Source organism: Pseudorasbora parva, chromosome 1 (assembly GCF_024679245.1).
Source record: "Pseudorasbora parva isolate DD20220531a chromosome 1, ASM2467924v1, whole genome shotgun sequence".
In the NCBI taxonomy this organism is placed as follows: domain Eukaryota; kingdom Metazoa; phylum Chordata; class Actinopteri; order Cypriniformes; family Gobionidae; genus Pseudorasbora; species Pseudorasbora parva.
Window position 1 is genome coordinate 59,491,948 of NC_090172.1, and position 20,113 is coordinate 59,512,060.

Below are 20,113 nucleotides of genomic sequence, written 5' to 3' on the forward strand. Positions count from 1 at the left end.
TTAAAAATTTGAGTTTATTGAAATTAAAAATTTGAGTTGATACAATGATGGAAATTGGTTTAATAAATAGAAACTCAAAATATTCTTGTTTCTGAACCACAAAAGAAAAATGGATAAATCATGAAAAAAAAAACAAATAAAACACAATTACCCAATATGCTTACAAAATATTTTTAATAATATTTAAATAAAGGTTGTCGATTCTCAAAAATGTTCATTGTATTAACTCAAATGTTTAGTTTCAACGATTTTTTTTAATTTACAGTGTGCAGGTTATTTTAAATTGTAATAACATTTCACAACATCACTATTTTTACTGCATATTTAATCAAATAAATTTTGACCAACCCCAAACATTTGAACGCTTGTGTATTATTAAAACATATAATTTAGGTGATATGCATAAAAATATAATCAGAAATTTTACTGCAAGGGAAAAAGCGCATTGTGTCCCCAGGTTCCTTATAGCATTTTCATTTACATACTGATAAGATTAACACCTGGAGGTCGGACATTACAGCTCTGTTTGTGCAAGGATTCCCAAAAAGATTCCCTATGAGCCCCTCCGGGTCCCATTCCCCGGTTCCATCAGAAGAAAATGAAGCAGAATCGGACCTTTTCAGCACTTGTGTTGTTTCATTTGGCTGGGTGAAGTGCCTTTGCTCTCAGCCAAATGTAATAGAATAAAACTGAATGTAGGGACATGAACTTTGGGAAACTTGCAGCCTCAGTAGTCAGCATATCTACTTAAAAAAAAACAAAAAAACCCTGGTCTAAAGCAACACACATGCTAAAAAAGGAGGAGAACGAGTGCAGCTGTACCAATATTGCTCTCTGGGCATATTGCAGTGAGGAAAACAACGAATTATCACAACAAAAAGAAACAATAATGCCACCCTACTCCCTCTGTTATGAGTCATCGTACAAAATGATATTGTATTGTTCAGCACACACACTCGCCGATGAGCAGAGGAAGAGGTTTGCACTGCCTCTAAACATCATCATCCTAAGAGGAGGGGAAGTTTTATTTATTTAGTTATTTGGTTTGTGTGTGTGTGTGTGTGTGTGTGTGTGTGTGTTTGCATGTGGCGGCATCTTTAATGTTCCCCGGGAGAGTGTGCGGGGCTTTTCCTGTGTTGTGAAGTGGAAAATGGCCTCTGTGTCTCAAGCTAATCAAAGTGCAGAAGAGGTAGAGAAGGGAGAGGAGATTACAAACAAGGCTTAGAGATGGCGGGGATCTCTTAAAAATAAAAACAGATTTAGAGGATCTATGAATGCCCGAACAAAGGAAAAAGCACGAATCGCTTCACAAAGAGGAAGTGTTTCTTCTTGAAATACAAGAAAAAGGAGAGGAAGACGAAGATCCTTTCTTTCAGGTGTTGCTGTTTTCACAAAAGCAGCACCGCCACACTCTGACCCCAGACCATCACGGTTATTATTGCTCAGTATTCCCTTGATTAAGGAAGCGGGAGAGACCAAAAAAGAAGTGCGGTGGGCATTAGACCTGTCGGCAAGGGTCTTTTGAGCCCTGATGCATTGTTGGAAATGTCAAAGTTTTGAGGATCGGTGAAGGGACTACAAAACATTGTTTGTACCAAACCTCCTGTGCCACTGTTGGCGCTCATGGAGTGTCCTTGCAAATGAAGCGTTTCTTCTCCTGCCGCTAGGATGCTGTGGGGACGGGAAGCACTTTTTCTTTCTTGCCGTTTTTATGGACGGGCGAGTCTGAGGTTTTGGCTGTTTTCCTAGGCGGGCTTTGCTCAGCAACATCATGTAGCGATGGCTCCCTGTACATGGCAACTGGAGAGACAGGAGAAAAAGAGACTCTTAAAGGGACAGTTAACCCTGAAATGAAAAATCATTATTTAATCACAAGTAATACGAGTTAAGTAATCAGATGACTTTTTTCAAGTAACAAGTAAAGTAACACATTACTTTTACATTTACAACAAAATATCTGATTTACTTTTTCAAAAAAGTTACGCGAATCATGAATAAGTACAGAGGCGTTACTGAAGATGGATATTTATTCACCTCAAAATATTCACCACTTAATGCATATAATTTAACTTTGCAATGTCTTTGCTGCTGACCTTCGATTATCCTAAAGGGACATGGTGATGGGAAAATATGAAATGAGAGGGAAAAGATATATTTCAATGCAAAGTTTTGTGTTCCCCTGAGACACTTTGTGTTCGCTTGCCAAACTTTCTTCTTTGCGAGCAAACGCAAAGTTTACCAGGGAATGCAAAACTTGTGTGAGGGAATGCAAAGGATTTATGAGCATAAGCAAAGTTTCTTGGGAACACAAAACTTTTGCGAGAGAATGCAAAAAAGCATCGAAATATTTTTCCCTTAAGTCCCATCACCATGTCCCTTTAAGAACTCCATAAATTCAACCATAAAAATAAGCAAAAATGACTTTAGATAAACATCACATTTGTGTTTCATTTTTTGTTTTTATTGCTGAAGTAAGAGGCTGCATCCTAAATCATACACTTCCCTACTGTAGGCGAAAAACAGCATGTGACAAAAGAAGTATGTCCGAATTTACAGTAATCATAAAAGAGAGGGTAAAAAGTATCCGGAATACATAATTCTTCCGGTGAGATTCTGAAATGTGCATAATATGGACACTTTACTACCCCATAAGGCCACGGAAGAGGATTTGTTTATTGGCAGTGAAATACGTCCAGATTACATTCACACTACACTCATTAATACTATATAGAGCATACATTTATAGGGGTACCAGTTTTTTAAGTACCAGTAATTACATATTCAAAATATGTTTTCCTAATCCAGAGAGTATGCAATTTTGGATGCAGCCATTGTGTTGAACTTTCTTTTCCTGCATCCTATTCTTCAGTCCCGAATGGCAGCATTGCTGAAAAGTTAGTTTGAACTGCACCCTTTACTGAAGAACAACATAACAAATTACTTTTCAGAAAAAATTACCTAAGAAACAGAATTAGTTCAGGGCTTGACAGTAAAGACTGTCGATGGCCGGGGCCAGTGTAAACATCGCTTGGCAGTTGACGCAATTGTCACTGTCTCATATTGAGAGATCTAGCAGTTTTTTAAGGCCAGTTGTATGCAATAACACTTTCTTTCCACAAAATGCGAAATACCTCTAGTTTTGTTTTCTTCCAGCTGCTGTAAATATTCGGGTTGCTTTCTTGAGGGCCCGAGTGTGCTCGTTATACTACGGCGTCTGACTATTTTCCTTAATCTGCTATAAGCGCAAAAGAGCAACCGTGCACATGAAAGTTGATCAATTGCATGTGTTTTTAAGCCTTGCTAATTTAAATATTCAAGCAAAAGAAGATGTTAAAGAAATCATTTCAATAGTGTGAGAAGTTTTGTGTGTGCACACATCCAAAGCATTCACCCAGAAAGCCGCTTCTCAGACATATTAACACAAAATTACATTAAAAAAATGGCGGCCTCGACAAGTATCCTCTCTCTCTCTCTCTCTCTCTCTCTCTCTCTCTCTCTCTCTCTCTCTCTCTCTATATATATATATATATATATATCCGTGCACTCTTTAAAGGTGCACTATGCAACTTTCCGTCCGCTAGAGGTTGTCCTTTTCAAAACAAAGGTGTAGTTTGACGACGCAAAGTTTGAGCGCATCTTGGGACATGTCGTCTTCACCTGACAGCCGGTGGAAAAGAATCGGGATCGGACTCGGACAGAAATCATGTTGATGGATGAGATTATTAACGTTACTGTAGTGTAAAGCAGAGCAGGACCGAGTGTTGAGGAGCTGAGCACGGCCGCAGGAGCAATTGTTACACAAACACACGCCTCGCGAGCAGCGGGACTTTTATTATGACGGGACACAGATGCCGGGCGCCTGCACTTCTGCTTTTCCGGTTATGATTATGAGGTAACGCAGCTCTGTTTATCATTTTAGATATATTTAAGTGTGTTTAAAACGATGTTATGACGTTACTCCGTGCGTTCACTTGTTCACACTGCTAACTGTGCGTTCACACCGCCGGCGGCGAGAGCGTCAAGCTGGCCGGAAGTCATTCATTTTCAATGGGAGCCGGGCGGCGAGCTCCGGCGAGAGCGGCGCGGCGCGTCTTGGACGATTTGGGCGTCGAGGAGAGTTGAAATCAGCTCAACTTTATGGTAATGAGCTATGACGCGGTTCGGCGGCAACCAGTCAGAATGTAGAAGTGCTCCACTTGAGAGAAATCCAGAGAACGCAGGCCTGTAAACTTTGGTTCCGACCACATTAGTTCCCAAGCAATTTGTAGGAGAGGTTGATCATTGCTGTGCGGGTTTCCCTATCATTTATGACAAGATCATTCATAGTGATGTGTAATTTGTTAAGAAGTCGCGCAACACTATTTTATAGGCGCTAGAACGGTCGTTGTTCAGCGGGTGTGCAATTAATTCTTACTTTCACATTTAAACGATTTCATGAAGTTAATTTATACCCTACATGTGGTCAGTATATCCATCAACATGCTTGTTTGATTTGCGGCCTCTTTAAATACAGTTTAAAAAAAGAAAAAACATTCGATCTACGTCAGAGCGGCAGCACGTCCACGGAGCTTTCTACAGCATCGTTGTCAGGGCGGCAAGAGCGAATTTTGACGCTCTCGCCGGCGGCGGTGTGAACGCACGGTAAGAGTAAAGCGCTCCTGCCAAATAAAACCCGAAACCGAGGGTAGCGCAGATATGACGCAATTGACAGGCGACTTCCTCAAAAGCTATGCTGACACGTCCCGGTCCTGAGTTAAAATAGCAATTTTCTCACAATTTACAAATAGTTGGAAACATTTGGGATATTGTAGGTACTCAACTGAACAAAATATATAACTGCGGCCTACTGGTTTTTGGATATTTTACTGCAAAAATACTACATAGTGCACCTTTAAGTGACAGCAGCCTAATAAACTTACAATACAATATACAATATACTATTACAATAGCTGCGTTTCCACAGGAACTTTCGGGAAGAAACAGGTAAAAAGTTCCCCCTCAAAAATGTTCTGCTCGCAAGTTAGTACTTTATCAAAGTTCAGGAACTTTCGGGGGGTGGGACTTGGGCACTGAACATGCTGATTAGTTGAGCTGACCAAATATTTTATTTCAACCTAAAAGTCTGCTGCGGTGCGTGCAGTAACCGGTGCGCGCGAGTTGTTTGCTATTCTAATCAACAATGAAGTTTAAAAAATACGACCGATGGACCAACTACGAGGTTCAGGGGTTATTAAGTGTATTTGCGGAAGACAAAATCAGTGGAGACATTTATAATGTTACATACATTTTTTATTTTAAACGAATGCTGTTCTTCTGAACCTTCTGTTCATTGAAGAATCCTTAAAAAACATTGTTTTCAACATTGATAATAATCAGAAATGTCAGCAAATCAGCATTAGTATGATTTCTGAAGGATCATGTGACACTGAAGACTGGAGCAATGATGCTGAATATTCAGCTTTACATCACAGGAATAAATTAGATTTTACAGTATATTACAATAGAAAACAGTCATTTAGATTGTAATAATATTTCACAATATTACCGTTTTTTTTTTTTTTTAAAGGTGAACTATGTAGTATTTTTGCAGTAAAATATCCAAAAACCACAAGGCCAGTGTTATATATTTTGATCAGTTGAGTACCTACAATATCCCAGATGTTTCCAACTATTTGTAAATTGTGAGAAAATTGCTATTTTAACTAAGAACAGGGATGTTTCAGCATTGCATTTGAGGAAGTCGCCTGTCAATCGCGTCATATCTGCGCTACCCTCTCTTTCGGCTTTTATTTGGCAGCAGCGCTTTACTCTTAGCAGTGTGAACAAGTGAACGCACAGAGTAACGTCAAAACATCGTTTTAAACACACTTAAATGTATCTAATATGATAAACAGAGCTGCGTTACCTCAAAATCATAACCGGAAGAGCGGATCCGTGCAGGCGACCGGCGACTGTCTCCCGTCTCTTCATAATAAAAGTCCCGTTATTAACGAGGCAGGTATTTGTTTAACAATCGCTCCAGCGGCCGTGGTCAGGTCCACAACACTCGCTCCTGCTCTGCTTTAGACTACAGTAACGTTAATAACCGCATGCATGAACGTGATTTCTGTCCTATTTTCCACCGGCTGTGATGAGAAGACCACATCTCCCAAGATGCTGTGCTCAGACTTTGCATCATTAAACTACGCATTTGTTTTGAATAGGCGCCCTCCAGTGGACGGAAAGTTGCATAGTGCACCTTTAATATAAATGCAGATTTTTTAAGAATGAAAATAAAAACTTACTGATTCAAACCTTTTGAATGGCATCAACACATGACACATAATGTATTATTATAAAAACAGACGTACCCTCTATGAGCTTGGGCAGGAAGTGAGCTGCTCCTTTGGTCTTTTTGACCCGATTTCCTTTCATGACCTGTCCGTCCCGGTTAATGCCAATGTACCAGGCCCGACCCGACTGCGTTTGGCGGTACAAGATCGAGGAATACGTCACATAATAGTTCTCAAATACACACTCCTTGAACTTACACTCAGGCGTGAAATGTTCCTGTAACAGAGATACACAGATAGTGAGTTAACCAGAATAATGGACAGTAACGGCTGGCTCATATGAGTTCAGATCAGGGGACGGGAGCAAAATGGGCCTCACATTTCACTGTGACACAAGTGTGAGAGCATTAGTGTACTGAGGAACAGTAAATGAGGAAACTACACACACTTTCTTATTTCATATTTATCGACCACATGTGTTCTGTTCAGGTGAGAGCACAGTGAGTGTCGCAGCGTAATCTTTGCCACAATCCCAAACGCACCCAAATCCCCCGACTTTCATCATCCCTGCTGGAGATAGCAGCCTGTCAGTAAGTAAAGACCGACATCTCTCTCTCTCTCTCTCTCTCTCTCTCTCTCTCTCTCTCTCTCTCTCTCTCTCTCTCTCTCTCTCTCTCTCTCTCTCTCTCTCTCTCTCTCTCTCTACCACCCTGTCATTTCGTAACCTTGTCAGGGAACAAACCAATTTCCAGGATTGATTGGGATCCTTGGTGTGACTGGTGAGCAGAGCAGCTGAATAAGGGGTTTACTCCCCTCTCTCTCTCCTCTCTCTCTCCTCTCTCTCTCTCTCTCTCTCTCTCTCTCTCTCTCTCTCTCTCTCTCTCTCTCTCTCTCTCTCTCTCTCTCTCTCTCTCTCTCTCTCTCTCTCTCTCTCTCTCTCTCTCTCTCTCTCTCTCTCTAGTGTGTTTTCTTTTGAAACACTCCTCTCTGTGTCACCAAAGTAAAATCAAGCCTTCTTCATAAAACATAATCATAATTTACTTTTAAAATTCATTAATATAATATAATAGTGAATAATACAATTGTTACATTTATGGAAAGATTCAAATCATTTTATTGTTTTATGATAGTTTTATGGTACTTTATGATTGTTTTATGATAGTTTTATGAAGAAGGCTTTATTTTTAATTTTTCAAGCCTTCTCCATAAAACCATAAAAAATGTACAGGTAGTTTGTAGGCTTAATTGAATATCTGTAATTAAATCTGTAATTAAATTGTGTCAAAGAAAAGCATGTCATTATTATTATTATTATTAATACTACTACTACTACTACTACTACTACTACTACTAATAATAATAATAATAATAATTAAATGCATGTTTACACTGTAAATATAATATAATAACGAATAATAAGATTTAATTGCATTTATTTATATATTTTTTTACATTCATCAAGGCTTGAACTGGACATTAAACACCATTCCAAGTAAAGAGCTAAAAGTAAAAGTCTTTGCCAACTTTAATGAATGAATTAATCACCAAATTTAATTGAACTGGAGCTTCCAGCTGAAGATGATGGAGTGTGAAAGCATTAGTGTACCGAGTAAGAGTAAAGGAGCAAAGCTAAAACCTCAGACACACTTTCTTATTGCACATTTAGCGAGCACAAGTTTTCTGTCCGGGTGAACATACGGTGTCACGGCGCAATCTTTGACACAATCCCAAGCTAGATTTACTTATATATATATATATATAGACCATGTCTGTTGTTGATTGCTTTCAGGCTGTGAAGAGATGCAACCAGTATAACAACAGGTGTTACCTACCCTAGCCTTAAAGAGATAGTTCACCCAAAAATAAAAACTCATTAATTTCTCACCCTCAAGTTGTTCCAAACCCGTAAGACTTTCGAAACACAAATAAAGATATTTTTGATGAACCCCGAGAGGGTTTGAGGGTGAGTAATTAAATGTTCTTGTGAACTAACCCTTTAAGGGTTCCCTGTTCTCCATAAAGGAGAAGAGCAATTAGGTTGACCTCTAGCAGTCTCTTCCACCTCTGCTGTTTTTCTCCTCCAGCCTGCAGTGCTCTCCATCTCCAGCAGATGTCAGAGCAGCACACGCGAGTCAACTCATCGAGCGTTACTGGAGCTGCTCAGCCAGAGGAAAGTCTCTCGCACTTTCTTTTTCCCCTCCCTCCCCGGCCCTTTTAATCTAGGATTGGGTGATTTAGAGAAATCTGGTTATTACTGAAGGACTTTTGACATGTTATGTTGCATAAAGTTAATGAAGACGCTGGATGCTTGAGAATCCTCTGAATCCTCAAAAATGGCCGAGCAATCAGGAGTGAGGACTGGCATGTTGACAGGAGAGCTGCCTCATCAGACTCTCACACAGGCACAACATCACTAACATTTAAAGGGATAGTTCACCCAGAAATGACCCCCGCCCCCTCCAATATGTACTCACATCACTTCAAACCTGCACACCTTATATAAATATAAACATTTAAACGACTCTTTTTGTCCCTTTTAAAGCTTGACGGATTACTATGGAAGCCCCTTTCTGCCACTAAATAAAAAAATAAAAAGAGTAATTTCGACTTTTTATCTTAAAATTCTGACTTTTTTCTAACAATTGCATGAAATAAAGTCAGAATTCTGAGAAATAAAGTCAGAATTGTGACTTTATATCACACAATTGTTAGAAAAAAGGTCAGGATTCTGAAATAAGTCGCAATTACACCTTTTTTTGTGTGGCGGAAACAGGTTTCCATAGATAATAACACTGTATGAACTAGTTAAATAAATTTAAAAAAAGATGGCCATGGGTTTGAAACAACAAAGGGGTTGTTTATTTACGGTCATACTGTGTTGAGCATTTGTCAAAAATTATATTTATCTTATATAGGGGCCAGTAGGGGCCAATTTCAATCATGTTGCATATCCGAATAAGTTCTGACAGATGATTCATTTATTTTCTAAAGCCAATATTTACTGACATTTGCCATTTAGTGAGTGTTAAAGTACACTGTTAAAGATTTCTCAAGTGGCCAAAATTTAAAAAAGCGAGCTGGACGTATGACAGTGTATTTCTGTGACAAATACACTCCTCCAGGGTTCAAACTAGTTTCAGAATGATTTTTTTTTCTCTCGGAGTATGGCCCTGTTGTATGGGCACTTCTCCCGGATGAGAGTGTGAGCACTTTAACCAGAGTGAGGGCAAGAGCGCGCCCATCAACAGGCTTTTTTTGGGTTACAAAAGCCGTCGACGGCACTGTCATTTAGGGTGCGTTCACACTTGTCATGTTTGGTTCGATTAAAACGAACCCTGGTGCGATTGCTCGTTTAGTGCGGTTCATTTGAACATATGTGAACGCTGCCATCCGAACCCTGGTGCGCACCAAACAAGCGGACCGAGAGCGCTAAAAAGATGGGTCTCGGTCCGCTTCCAAACGAACTCTGGTGCGGTTCGATTAATATATGAACGCAACACGGACCAAACTAATAATGTTGCCCATTATTAGCAGGTACAGACGACAGAACGGCCGTCTCTTTTCTGCACAACGGAGGAAATCCTGCTGCTGTTTTGAATGTTTTGAACATTTTATGAGCTCTTCATGAGTTCTCAGCGGGTAAAAATAATGCCACATGTACACACATAAAATGATCGCGTTTAATCAGCACACAGCGTTGTTTTGAACATTTCATGAGCTCTTCATGAGTTCTCTGGTAAAAAATAATGCCATATGTACACGCATAAAATACCCGCGCCTGTAATCCGCACACAGCATTGTTTTGAATGTTCGGTAAACGAACTCCTACGTCATATAAACCGACCAATCAGGTTGTGACCGTCTCCCTGTGCCTTTGGTTCGGTAACTTTAGGTTCGCTGTTAAAAATGCCAGTGTGAACGCTAAGCGGACCAGGACTATTATGTTTGTTTTTGTTTTTTGGTCCGGACCAAACGAACCAAACGAACCGAACTACAAGTGTGAACGCACCCTTAGTTTTTAGACCACAAAATCAACAGTCACTAAAGTTCAGCTTCACAAAGAAACCAGTGTTAAGGGGACAGTGGATGCAGTTTTTTTCCAGGGCAGCAATGAAGTTTTGCAAGTGTGTTTTTTTTTGTTCCCAGCATTTCGGTGATGAATGTTTTATAAACCAGGCCCAGTTCGGCGCTGGATTAGCAGAAACTGAAAGATGGAGCGGTCCCAGAATCAGTGATAAAAGATCTCGGTCATGAGTGGAAACCGCAGGTGGTGAGTAAAACTGCATCAAATATCTGCTTTGTTGGGAATCGACGCATACGTGCATATAATGTCAACAACACGAATGTATAGTGAATCAAAAGTTATCCTGGGATAATAAAATGATGTAGTGTGTGTGTCTGTGTGTGTCATAGATGTGTGTGCTCGTGAGTTTAGCTCCGCCCATTGCAGGCCTCCACAATCCGGGCTGTTTTCGTAAAAAGATTCGGTACAGTGTATCTGTCTTTTATAAATCTGATAATACTAAAGACTATTTGAAGATATGACGGATTAAAATACTACTCTGTACTCAAGATTAACATGAGAAACTGTGTGTGTTATGACCCCTTTAATTGTGGAACCTGAGTCTAAACAAGGATTTTAAAGAATGTTATGTTTTCATGTTTTATGGGAAATTTCTATGGATATAATTACTTTTATACTGTACAAACTGTATATCTTATTCCCTAACCCTAAACTACCTATCACAGAAAATGTTCTGCAATTTTCAAAATGTAACCACGTAGTATGATTTATAAGCTGTTTTCCTCGTGGGGACCAAAAAAAATGTTTCCACAAAGACAATAATCTCACATATCGCCATCTTTGTGGAGATTTTTCCCCCCTGATAACACACACACACACACACACACACACACACACACACACACACACACACACACACACACACACACACACACACACACACACACACACACACACACACACACACACACACACACACACACACACAGCTTGCTTTTACTTTAACTACGGGTGAATTGATTTAATGTAAGACTGCAGCAAAATGTCAATGAGAATTTCTTCAAAAAAAATAAAATAATAAAAGCTGATATAAGACTTTGATTTAGCTGGATAGATGTGTGTGCACAGGTATGAGGCGATCCAAAAACTGCTTACTAAGAAGGGGTTTAACACACCAGTGAGCATTGACGAGCTTGCAGAATGATGGGGCATGAGGAAGACGTCAGATGAACTTCAAGGTGGGAGAAAATGTATCGAATGACTCAGTAACAAATAAATGGAGGGTAAATAAATGTGCAGTATTTCACAGCATAATGATTAATCAAATTAATTGCAATTCATTTCAAAGAGGACAAACATGCTGTTGTATTGTAATGAGATCTAATGAGATTGTAATTGCAGAGGCAGCAATAACACCTCGTGTTTTACAGCACTAAAAAACGAAACAGGCAGACGTGTTTTCTTCCTTTACCCAGACTTGAGACACTTTACGAAACTTCCTCAAGCACAGGTCTGAGAACAGCCCAGCGCACTGCTGTTCTCAAGGAGGCCATTACAAGACTGACAACAGACTGACCCCAGGTCAGCACGAGAGGTGGGTTTCCTTGGCAGAACACCTGCTCGTCCCTGCACTGCTGACCTCACAGCAGCTGTGGCGGCGCACTCGTCCTCTGCTTTTCTCCTTGGCTCGAGCCAGCTGAGAGATTGGGGAGTTTCCAAGACAAAATAACACAATAAGCTCCTTCAAGACAGACTTTCTCGCTCTTTTCTCCTTCAGCACATCACTGCTTGCTCGCTCGCGCACACACACATACACACACACGCACACACATACGCCCGCACGCACACACACTTGCCCCTACACTCTAAAATATGCTGGGGTAAAACCGGGTCCATTCATGACCGGGTCCATTCATTTGGTTCAAACAACCCAATCTGGGTTGTTTTTAACCCAGCATATTTGTGTAAACCTACCCATCACAGGAAACATTCTGCATTTTTACATTTTCAAAAAAACATAATTTAGTAGGCTACACTCTAAAAAATGTTCGGTTGTTTTAAACCAATGTTGGGTCAAATATGGACTAACCCAGCCATTGGGTTGTTTTAACCCAGCGATTGGGTTGTTTTAATCCTGCGGTTGGGTTAAATATTTGCTTAAGACAACCCAATCGCTGGGTTAAAACAACCCAACTGCTTGGTTAGTCTATTTGACCCAACATTGGGTTGTTTTTTACTCAGAATTTTTAGAGTGAATGTTTCTAAATCCATTTATATTGTGGGGACCGCTGGCTGTTCCCCACAATGTAGGTGATCTCAGGTTTATATTACATTGTGGGGACATTTGTATATGTAAACAAGTACACACACACACACACACACACACACACACACACACACACACACACACACACACACACACACACACACACACACACACACACACACACACACACACACACACACACACACACACACACATGTTGGTCTATGTGGTTTACAGGGACTCTCCATAGGCGTAATGGTTATTATACTGTACAAACCGTATTTTCTGTCCCCTTACCACTGCCCCTGCCCCTAAACCTACCCATCACAGGAAACATTCTGCATTTTACTTTCTCAAAAGAATGTATCCTGTAAGATTTATAAGCATTTTGAAAAGTGGGGACATGGCCAATGTCCTCATATTACACCCTCTCCTTGTAAAACCTATGTCATACCCAGGTCATTATTCACATTTGTGTCCTCATATGTCACAAAAACATGCCCACACACACATGCATCGATGTTATGCTCTTTGAGAGAATAGACTGCTGACTCAATGAGGACCAATCAAGTCCATTATAAACAGGGCAGGCAAGGTCACAAGTTTTTGTGTGTGTGAAGAGATGGAAAGAGTGCAGGTGTGTACAAGAAGGAAAAAGAAAAAGAAAAAAGAAGTGTGTGTACATGTTCTTGTGGGCTAGGTGGTCTAAGGTCAGCTAGAATCATTCGGGATCAGCAGTTAGACTAATTATTTCATCAGCATGGGTGTGTGGGGACCTGAGGCTCAGATCCAGGTGTGTGAGTGTCAGCGCCAGGGTGCTGAGGGCCATGAGCAGAAACACCCTCATCTTGAAATGAGTAATAATCCTGCCAGAACTACTGGGCATAGCAAAACACATATCACACACACACACACACACACACACACACACACACACACACACACACACACACACACACACACCCTGACATTGCTCCCTGGAGTTTGCGGCTCATCCACTCCACTCTAAGTCTTTGGCTTATTATTGGTGTCCACCGTCCAGTCATTCTTACCACAACCTGCATGTGACGCAGCAGAAAATGCGTAAAATATCCACACAAACAATTATACAATATTAAAATTATACTGAGTCACATCACCATGTACATAGTCTCGCATAACCAGACCTTCAGACTGACGGCCGAATGTCTGGATCATAGACTGTAAAAAAAATATGGACGAAATGTCCGTGACGTCACCCATAGGATTCAGATAAGCCGTTCTGAATAGTGATGTTAACAGTGACACCAAAGCTCCGAAGCGTGTGTCAAAAAAAATGAAACTATTTTCTGTGAAGCTTTGTATCGATGCTTGATTCGTTCTATCAAAACCACGTGACCAATGACGTCCGAAGCTTCAGGCTTGTTCGACTTCCCCTAGCGATGCGCAGACCGATCGGCGGCTGACTTAAAGCAGTGCATGCCGGTTAGAAATTTTGTCCGACTTGAGACAGCGCCGACGGCACGTGAGTGTTACGTATGTCAACAAAGTACCGCGAGAGCGATTCGAGAGGTTAGGCTTGTTTGAGATGCGCCTTGCCTCGCCTGAAAAAAAGGCGAGACTAGGCGGCTGCAGTGAGGGGAGGAGTGAATAAAGTTCAGGCAAGCCGGACAGTTCTCTCTTATCGTAGTGGATCAGACACCTGCGAGATCAGTTGCGGATTTCGCGGGATTCACACTCGTGCGCTCTGTTGCTGATAAACTGGATGTAATTTAAGTTCTGGTGCTTTTATATGAAAATAAATATTATGAACAAGACACCCAGAGATTTTGTTATTTATTTCTATTCGAAAAACCTGTTTATCAAGCATTTTGACTTTAATTACATACATGTTTTTATATATTTTTATTAATATGACAACAATCACATAACCCACAGAGAGATCGCACTGTCCGAGAGTTTGGGAATATTCACACATAATTTATACACATTTAAACATGATATCAGAGTTTTAAAATCAAATATTTTAAAAAGCAACATTACATCACGGTTGTTTAAACCAATAAGCATTAAGCTGTGTCGTCAGCAAGTCGTTTCCCATCGTGCTTTTGGTCAGCGCAGTCGGTGGAGAGCAACTGCGCTCGACTGCAGAATCCGACACATCCGCCTCGCCATCGCGAGAGATTTTTGACATACGTCGGCATGACATCAGAGCAAGGCGGACCGCCCTCGGACACATTTCTAACCGGCATGCATCTCGCGCTGATCACCGGTGATCGGTTCTGCGCAGATTTTGCTCATCTCAAACAAGCCTATTCTCAAGGGGGACTGCAGGAGGATGCACAAGGTGTGTTCGACATCGGCTGCGGGTGGATGCATGCGATCGGCGAGAGTAGCCGCGTGCAGGCGGGGAGGAGCTGCAAACAGAGACGTGAAGTCGGACACTAGGCTTGTTTGAGATGCGCCTTGCCTCGCCTGAAAAAAAGGCGAGACTAGGCGGCTGCAGTGAGGGGAGGAGTGAATAAAGTTCAGGCAAGCCGGACAGTTCTCTCTTCTCGTAGTGGATCAGACACCTGCGAGATCAGTTGCGGATATCGCGGGATTCACACTCGTGCGCTCTGTTGCTGATAAACTGGATGTAATTTAAGTTCTGTTGCTTTTATATGAAAATAAATATTATGAACAAGACACCCAAAGTTTTTGTTATTTATTTCCATTCGAAAGACCTGTTTATCAACCATTTTTACTTTAATACATACATGTTTTTATATATTTTTATAAATATGACAACAATCACATAACCAACAGAGAGATCGCCATAGACAGTAAAAGAAATGGACACAGCGACCCCATTGACGTCAACGGCGAAAGAATGAAGTCAACCTAGGGGCACTCACTTCCTGATGGCTGAGCGAACTGCGCAGGCTCAGACTGAGCTTGACGACGTAGATGTGACGTGAGCCTCCTGTCTGACAGCTGTGAGTCTTCTAGTAGATGTGGAAAGCGAAATCTGAATCACGTTGTTTAAATATTTTCTCCCGTTGCTTTTGGCTCACTATGGGCTTCTCCCCATTCTTCCCCCTTGACTTTATCAGACTAGTCTCCAGGACATGTCTCCACGTCCCCCCGACTGTCTGATAGACAGTAAAAGATTGCCTGCGAGCGTCCCCTCCGGTCTATACGGTAATTTCTCAACTGTGCGACAGAGTCGCGTTGGTTATGACGCAATCGTTAGCCTATTTTTACAAAAACAGCTTCTGCGGGGCGATAGTGTAAAATACAAGGTAATGGAGCCTTTTATACATTGTCGTGTTTCTTTAGAAATATACAATGGACAAATGGAGTCTTTAAACGTCTCAGATGTAAAGTTATTCACTGTCAAAGTGACTCAAAAATGAATGGGAGTCAATGGGATGCTAACAGCAGGTGATGGCTTGGTTAGCAATGGCAGCCCCTATGGGTGGAACGCTTTCCGAGCGCTAGATTACCCCCTTGGAGATCGCACTGTCCGAGAGTTTGGGAATATTCACACATAATTTACACACATTAAAACATGATATCAGAGTTTTAAAATCAAACATTTAAAAAAAGAAAAATACATCACGGTTGTTTAAGCCAATAAGCATTAAGCTGTTTCGTCAGCAAGTCGTTTCCCATCATGCTTTTGGTCAGCGCAGTCGGTGGAGAGCAACTGCGCTCGACTGCAGAATCCGACACATCCGCCTCGCCATCGCGAGAGATTTTTGACATACGTCAGCATGACATCAGAGCAAGGCGGACCGCCCTCGGACACATTTCTAACCGGCATGCATCTCGCGCTGATCACCGGTGATCGGTTCTGCGCAGATTTTGCTCATCTCAAACAAGCCTACTTTCTGCTTCCCGTGGTGACGGTGGAGCTGTGTTTGCAAACTTTATCACAGCTGAAGTTAAATAAATGCAGTATTTCTCAAATACACAGATGTTTCAAATTATATTTTCATCCAATACTTTATGTACTGTTTAATAAAGCGTCTATTTGGACAAGATTAAAGTTCAACATATAAACCTACACTATCAATGAAGTGCTGTCAACGGTTTTTATCAGTTTTAGTTTGATAAACATGACAATATAACATCGCGACTACATGAAAAGAGGTTTTACTATTATAAATAAATGATTTGTGAGCATTAGCATAACGTAAGGTTTTAGAATAAACATGAAACACACGTGGTCGCTGTCATGCGGTGAATCGGCCAATCGTGGATCAGCTGTGTCGTCATCAGAGCTTGTGCATCCTCCTGCAGTCCCCCTTGAGAATCTGCAGCGGCTGCATCAGCCGGCTGCTCTCGAATCGCTCTCGCGGTACTTTGTTGACATACGTCACAGTCACGTGCCGTCGGCGCTGTCTCAAGTTGGACAAAATTTCTAACCGGCATGCACTGCTTCAAGTCAGCCGCCGATCGGTCTGCGCATCGCTAGGGGAAGTCGAACAAGCCTACAAGCTCTGATGACGACACAGCTGATCCACGATTGGCCGATTCGCCGTATGACAGCGAACACGTGCGTTTCGTGTTTATTCTAAAACCTTACGTTATGCTAATGCTCACAAATCATTTATTTATAATAGTAAAACCTCTTTTCATGTAGTCGCGATGTTATATTGTCATGTTTATCAAACTAAAACTGATCAAATCCGTTGACACCACTTCATTGATGTGGTTTATATGTTGAACTTTAATCTTTTTCCAAATAGACGCTTTATTAAGCAGTATATAAAGTATTGGATGAAAATATCATTTGAAACATCTGTGTATTTGAGAAATACTGCATTTATTTAACTTCAGCTGTGATAAAGTTTGCAAACACAGCTCAAGCGTCACCACGGGAAGCAGAAAGTGTCCGACTTCACGTCTCCGTCTGCAGCTCCTCCCCGCCTGCACGCGGCTACTCTCGCCGATCGCATGCATCCACCCGCAGCCGATGTCGAACACACCTTTCGTTTCACAAACACCCACGTGACTGATTCAGAAAGGTTTAAAAATGCGCGACACAGGGCGTGCCTGTGAGGTGTATTGCGTTGCATTGAGCGGGTTTTTTGTATTGCGCGAGTTTGTTATGGACCCTGTTGCAAAGAGAGGGCGTTCTGAAATGTGGGAACACTTTCATTTGATTTCGCCCAATAAAGTTGATCATTTATTTGGCTTTTGTTCTGCCGCATATATTTATCTATTTATTTATTTAATCCGCACTAGCCTATGACTTCATACATTAGAGACAAGTATAGGCTTATCCTTCTATAATCATGTGAAAGTGTGTGTGTTTTTCCTTGTGTGCATGCATTTATTTAGCATACTTCCTTTATTCGTGAGTTTTATTTGTTTACAAACAGGAAAAATGTTCACATTCACAATACAAAATCATATCTTTATTGGTTTAAGTTACTAGGAGTATGCAATGGAACAGATTGTGTCACATAATGTCATATATAATATATTGATTAATTTATTAATCAATCCATTAATTCACTTTTTGCTTCTAGATAATGCGTCGGTTGCAAAACATTTTGCGACACAGCGCTTTCCCTCACTTTCACCAGCAGAGGTCCTCGTTGAGCTCTGACTTGAAAAGCTTCGAGTAATGAACCTTTTTCTGATACAACTGTGCTGAAAGCTTCACTGGTTCAGAAAGCTTCACTTCGCCATCACTAGTTCTGAAGTGTAAAGTAGAGGGGAGCTGGTGTCACTCCCGGATAACAGAAAATGGGCAAATGTGGGCGGAGCTTAGGTGACGCAATGACTATAGAGTGCCGAAGTCATGACGTCACTTTGTAGGCCAACCCGGAACAACAATCCAATTTGTAGGCCAACAATCGCAAAAAATAAGATCTGTGTTCAACAAAGAGTTATGACCCTTACACGTTTTGTCTATCAAGATAATCTTTACAAGTGAATCCAAGATGTATACCGTTTGAAGCCTAAATAAAGCCGTCAGATATAAAATGCTAACGGTAGGCTATAAACGGACTACAGCACACAGTCGCGGATCTACGTCATCATCAAGCTTCCTCAAACTTTATTTAAAAAACACGTTCGCTCATTATGATCTGCGCTCTGTATGAACACTTAATGAGAAATATTGCCCATTCGTTTTTTTCAAAAATGTTAGAAACTAATTGGGTTTATGTGTGCCGATCTGAGATTTGTTTTCTTGTTTGTTAATTTTTTATTTATTATTTTGTTATTTTATATAAAGCTTAATATTATTGTCTTTGTGATTAAGATTAGGCTATTATGCCTGATCATCGTGCCCCAAATATACTTTAAAGAATCTTTCACTGTATTGTGTTTGATTGTATGTTTGCATACCATTTGCTAATTTGCCAGAAAAAAAGTGCTTTTACCACCTCAGAAGCACTGACGACGTAAGCTATAACTTAGCCGTATCAATTTACAATCGTATGTCCTTTTTCTTAGACGATTGATCATATATCGAGGAGAGAACCACTATAAATCTGGACATGTAGAACAGCGCAGCTTTCATTCGACGACTTGTGGTTCCATCTCAGGACAAAAAACACTACAGTCTCAGTCTCCACAGAAATGAAGAACTGGTAACGTTAATCGGTTACCTTAATATCACAGATTTCTGTGTATAACAATATTTGGAAACACCACTATTTGAAAGGACTAAATATATAACTATGTATATTAACTGAAAGGTAAACTTCTAAGAACGTGAGGCTGAAACGCGGGCTAGTTTTGTATTTTTATTAAACATTTACTTACAGAATTCAAGAGTGAATGAAACGCGGGCTGGTGAGATTTCCCGTTTGTCACGATGACGTCTAAAGTCCCGGCCAAAGGATGTAGTCCCTTTTAGCAACTTGTTAGCAACCGCCGTTTTTAAGACACAATAAAGTTAAAAAAAATCTCAAGCAGGTTAGAACTAGTGTGTTTTATGTCATAGATCAAAACGTGAAAATATTTAGAGGCTTTGTTAACCACAGACCTTATTTCAGGCGATTTGGCAAAAACCCATTAAAAAAACCCATAGACTTTTGAGCGATGGAACCGGAAGTGCTAAAATGCTAACTCACTTCCGCGTTTTGGCCTACAAAGTGACGTCAGAACTTCGGCACTCTATATACGGCAGATAAATGGCTATCCAACTGTAACCACGCCCTTAATTATGAAGACATTTTAAGGCTTTATATAACGTAAACAAATGAGTTATAAAAAAATTCACCCCCCTCACAGTTGTCATGAAAATCAAAATTAGCCATATAGGCCAAAACCACAATTTGTACCAGGCTGTAAACATGTTTTTTTTCTGCTGTAAAGTGGGGAATTTTTAACATGGGGCTCAATGAGATTGTGCTCCTTCTGGAGCCCTCACTAGTGGCCAGTCGAGGAATTGCAGTTTACATTACTTCCATATTAGCTTCAAGAGAGATCACGAGAGGTTGTCGCTTGGTCTGGACTCCAGAGGCCATCTGTCTGACATGTAAAGCAACCAATCTCAGCTCGTTTTGTTCCACGTCATGTTTAGGCATTGATGTAAAGTCAATGTCCCCACAGTCACAGATTGGC

At 40.8% G+C, this 20,113-nt stretch overlaps 1 protein-coding gene across 1 annotated transcript in view; it reads right to left on the bottom strand.

Moving 5' to 3' along the window:
• Positions 1 to 274: 274 nt before the first annotated feature.
• The window catches only part of fgf11a (fibroblast growth factor 11a), a 105,002-nt gene continuing 85,163 nt past the window's right edge, over positions 275 to 20,113 (bottom strand). Inside the window, exons 4-5 of the mRNA XM_067446976.1 lie at positions 6,351 to 6,549; positions 275 to 1,800 (exon numbers count right to left, since the gene is read on the bottom strand). Of these exons, the coding sequence (XP_067303077.1) occupies positions 1,664 to 1,800; positions 6,351 to 6,549 (336 nt within the window). The 3' untranslated portion in view covers positions 275 to 1,663. The remainder of the gene's footprint in view (positions 1,801 to 6,350; positions 6,550 to 20,113) is intronic.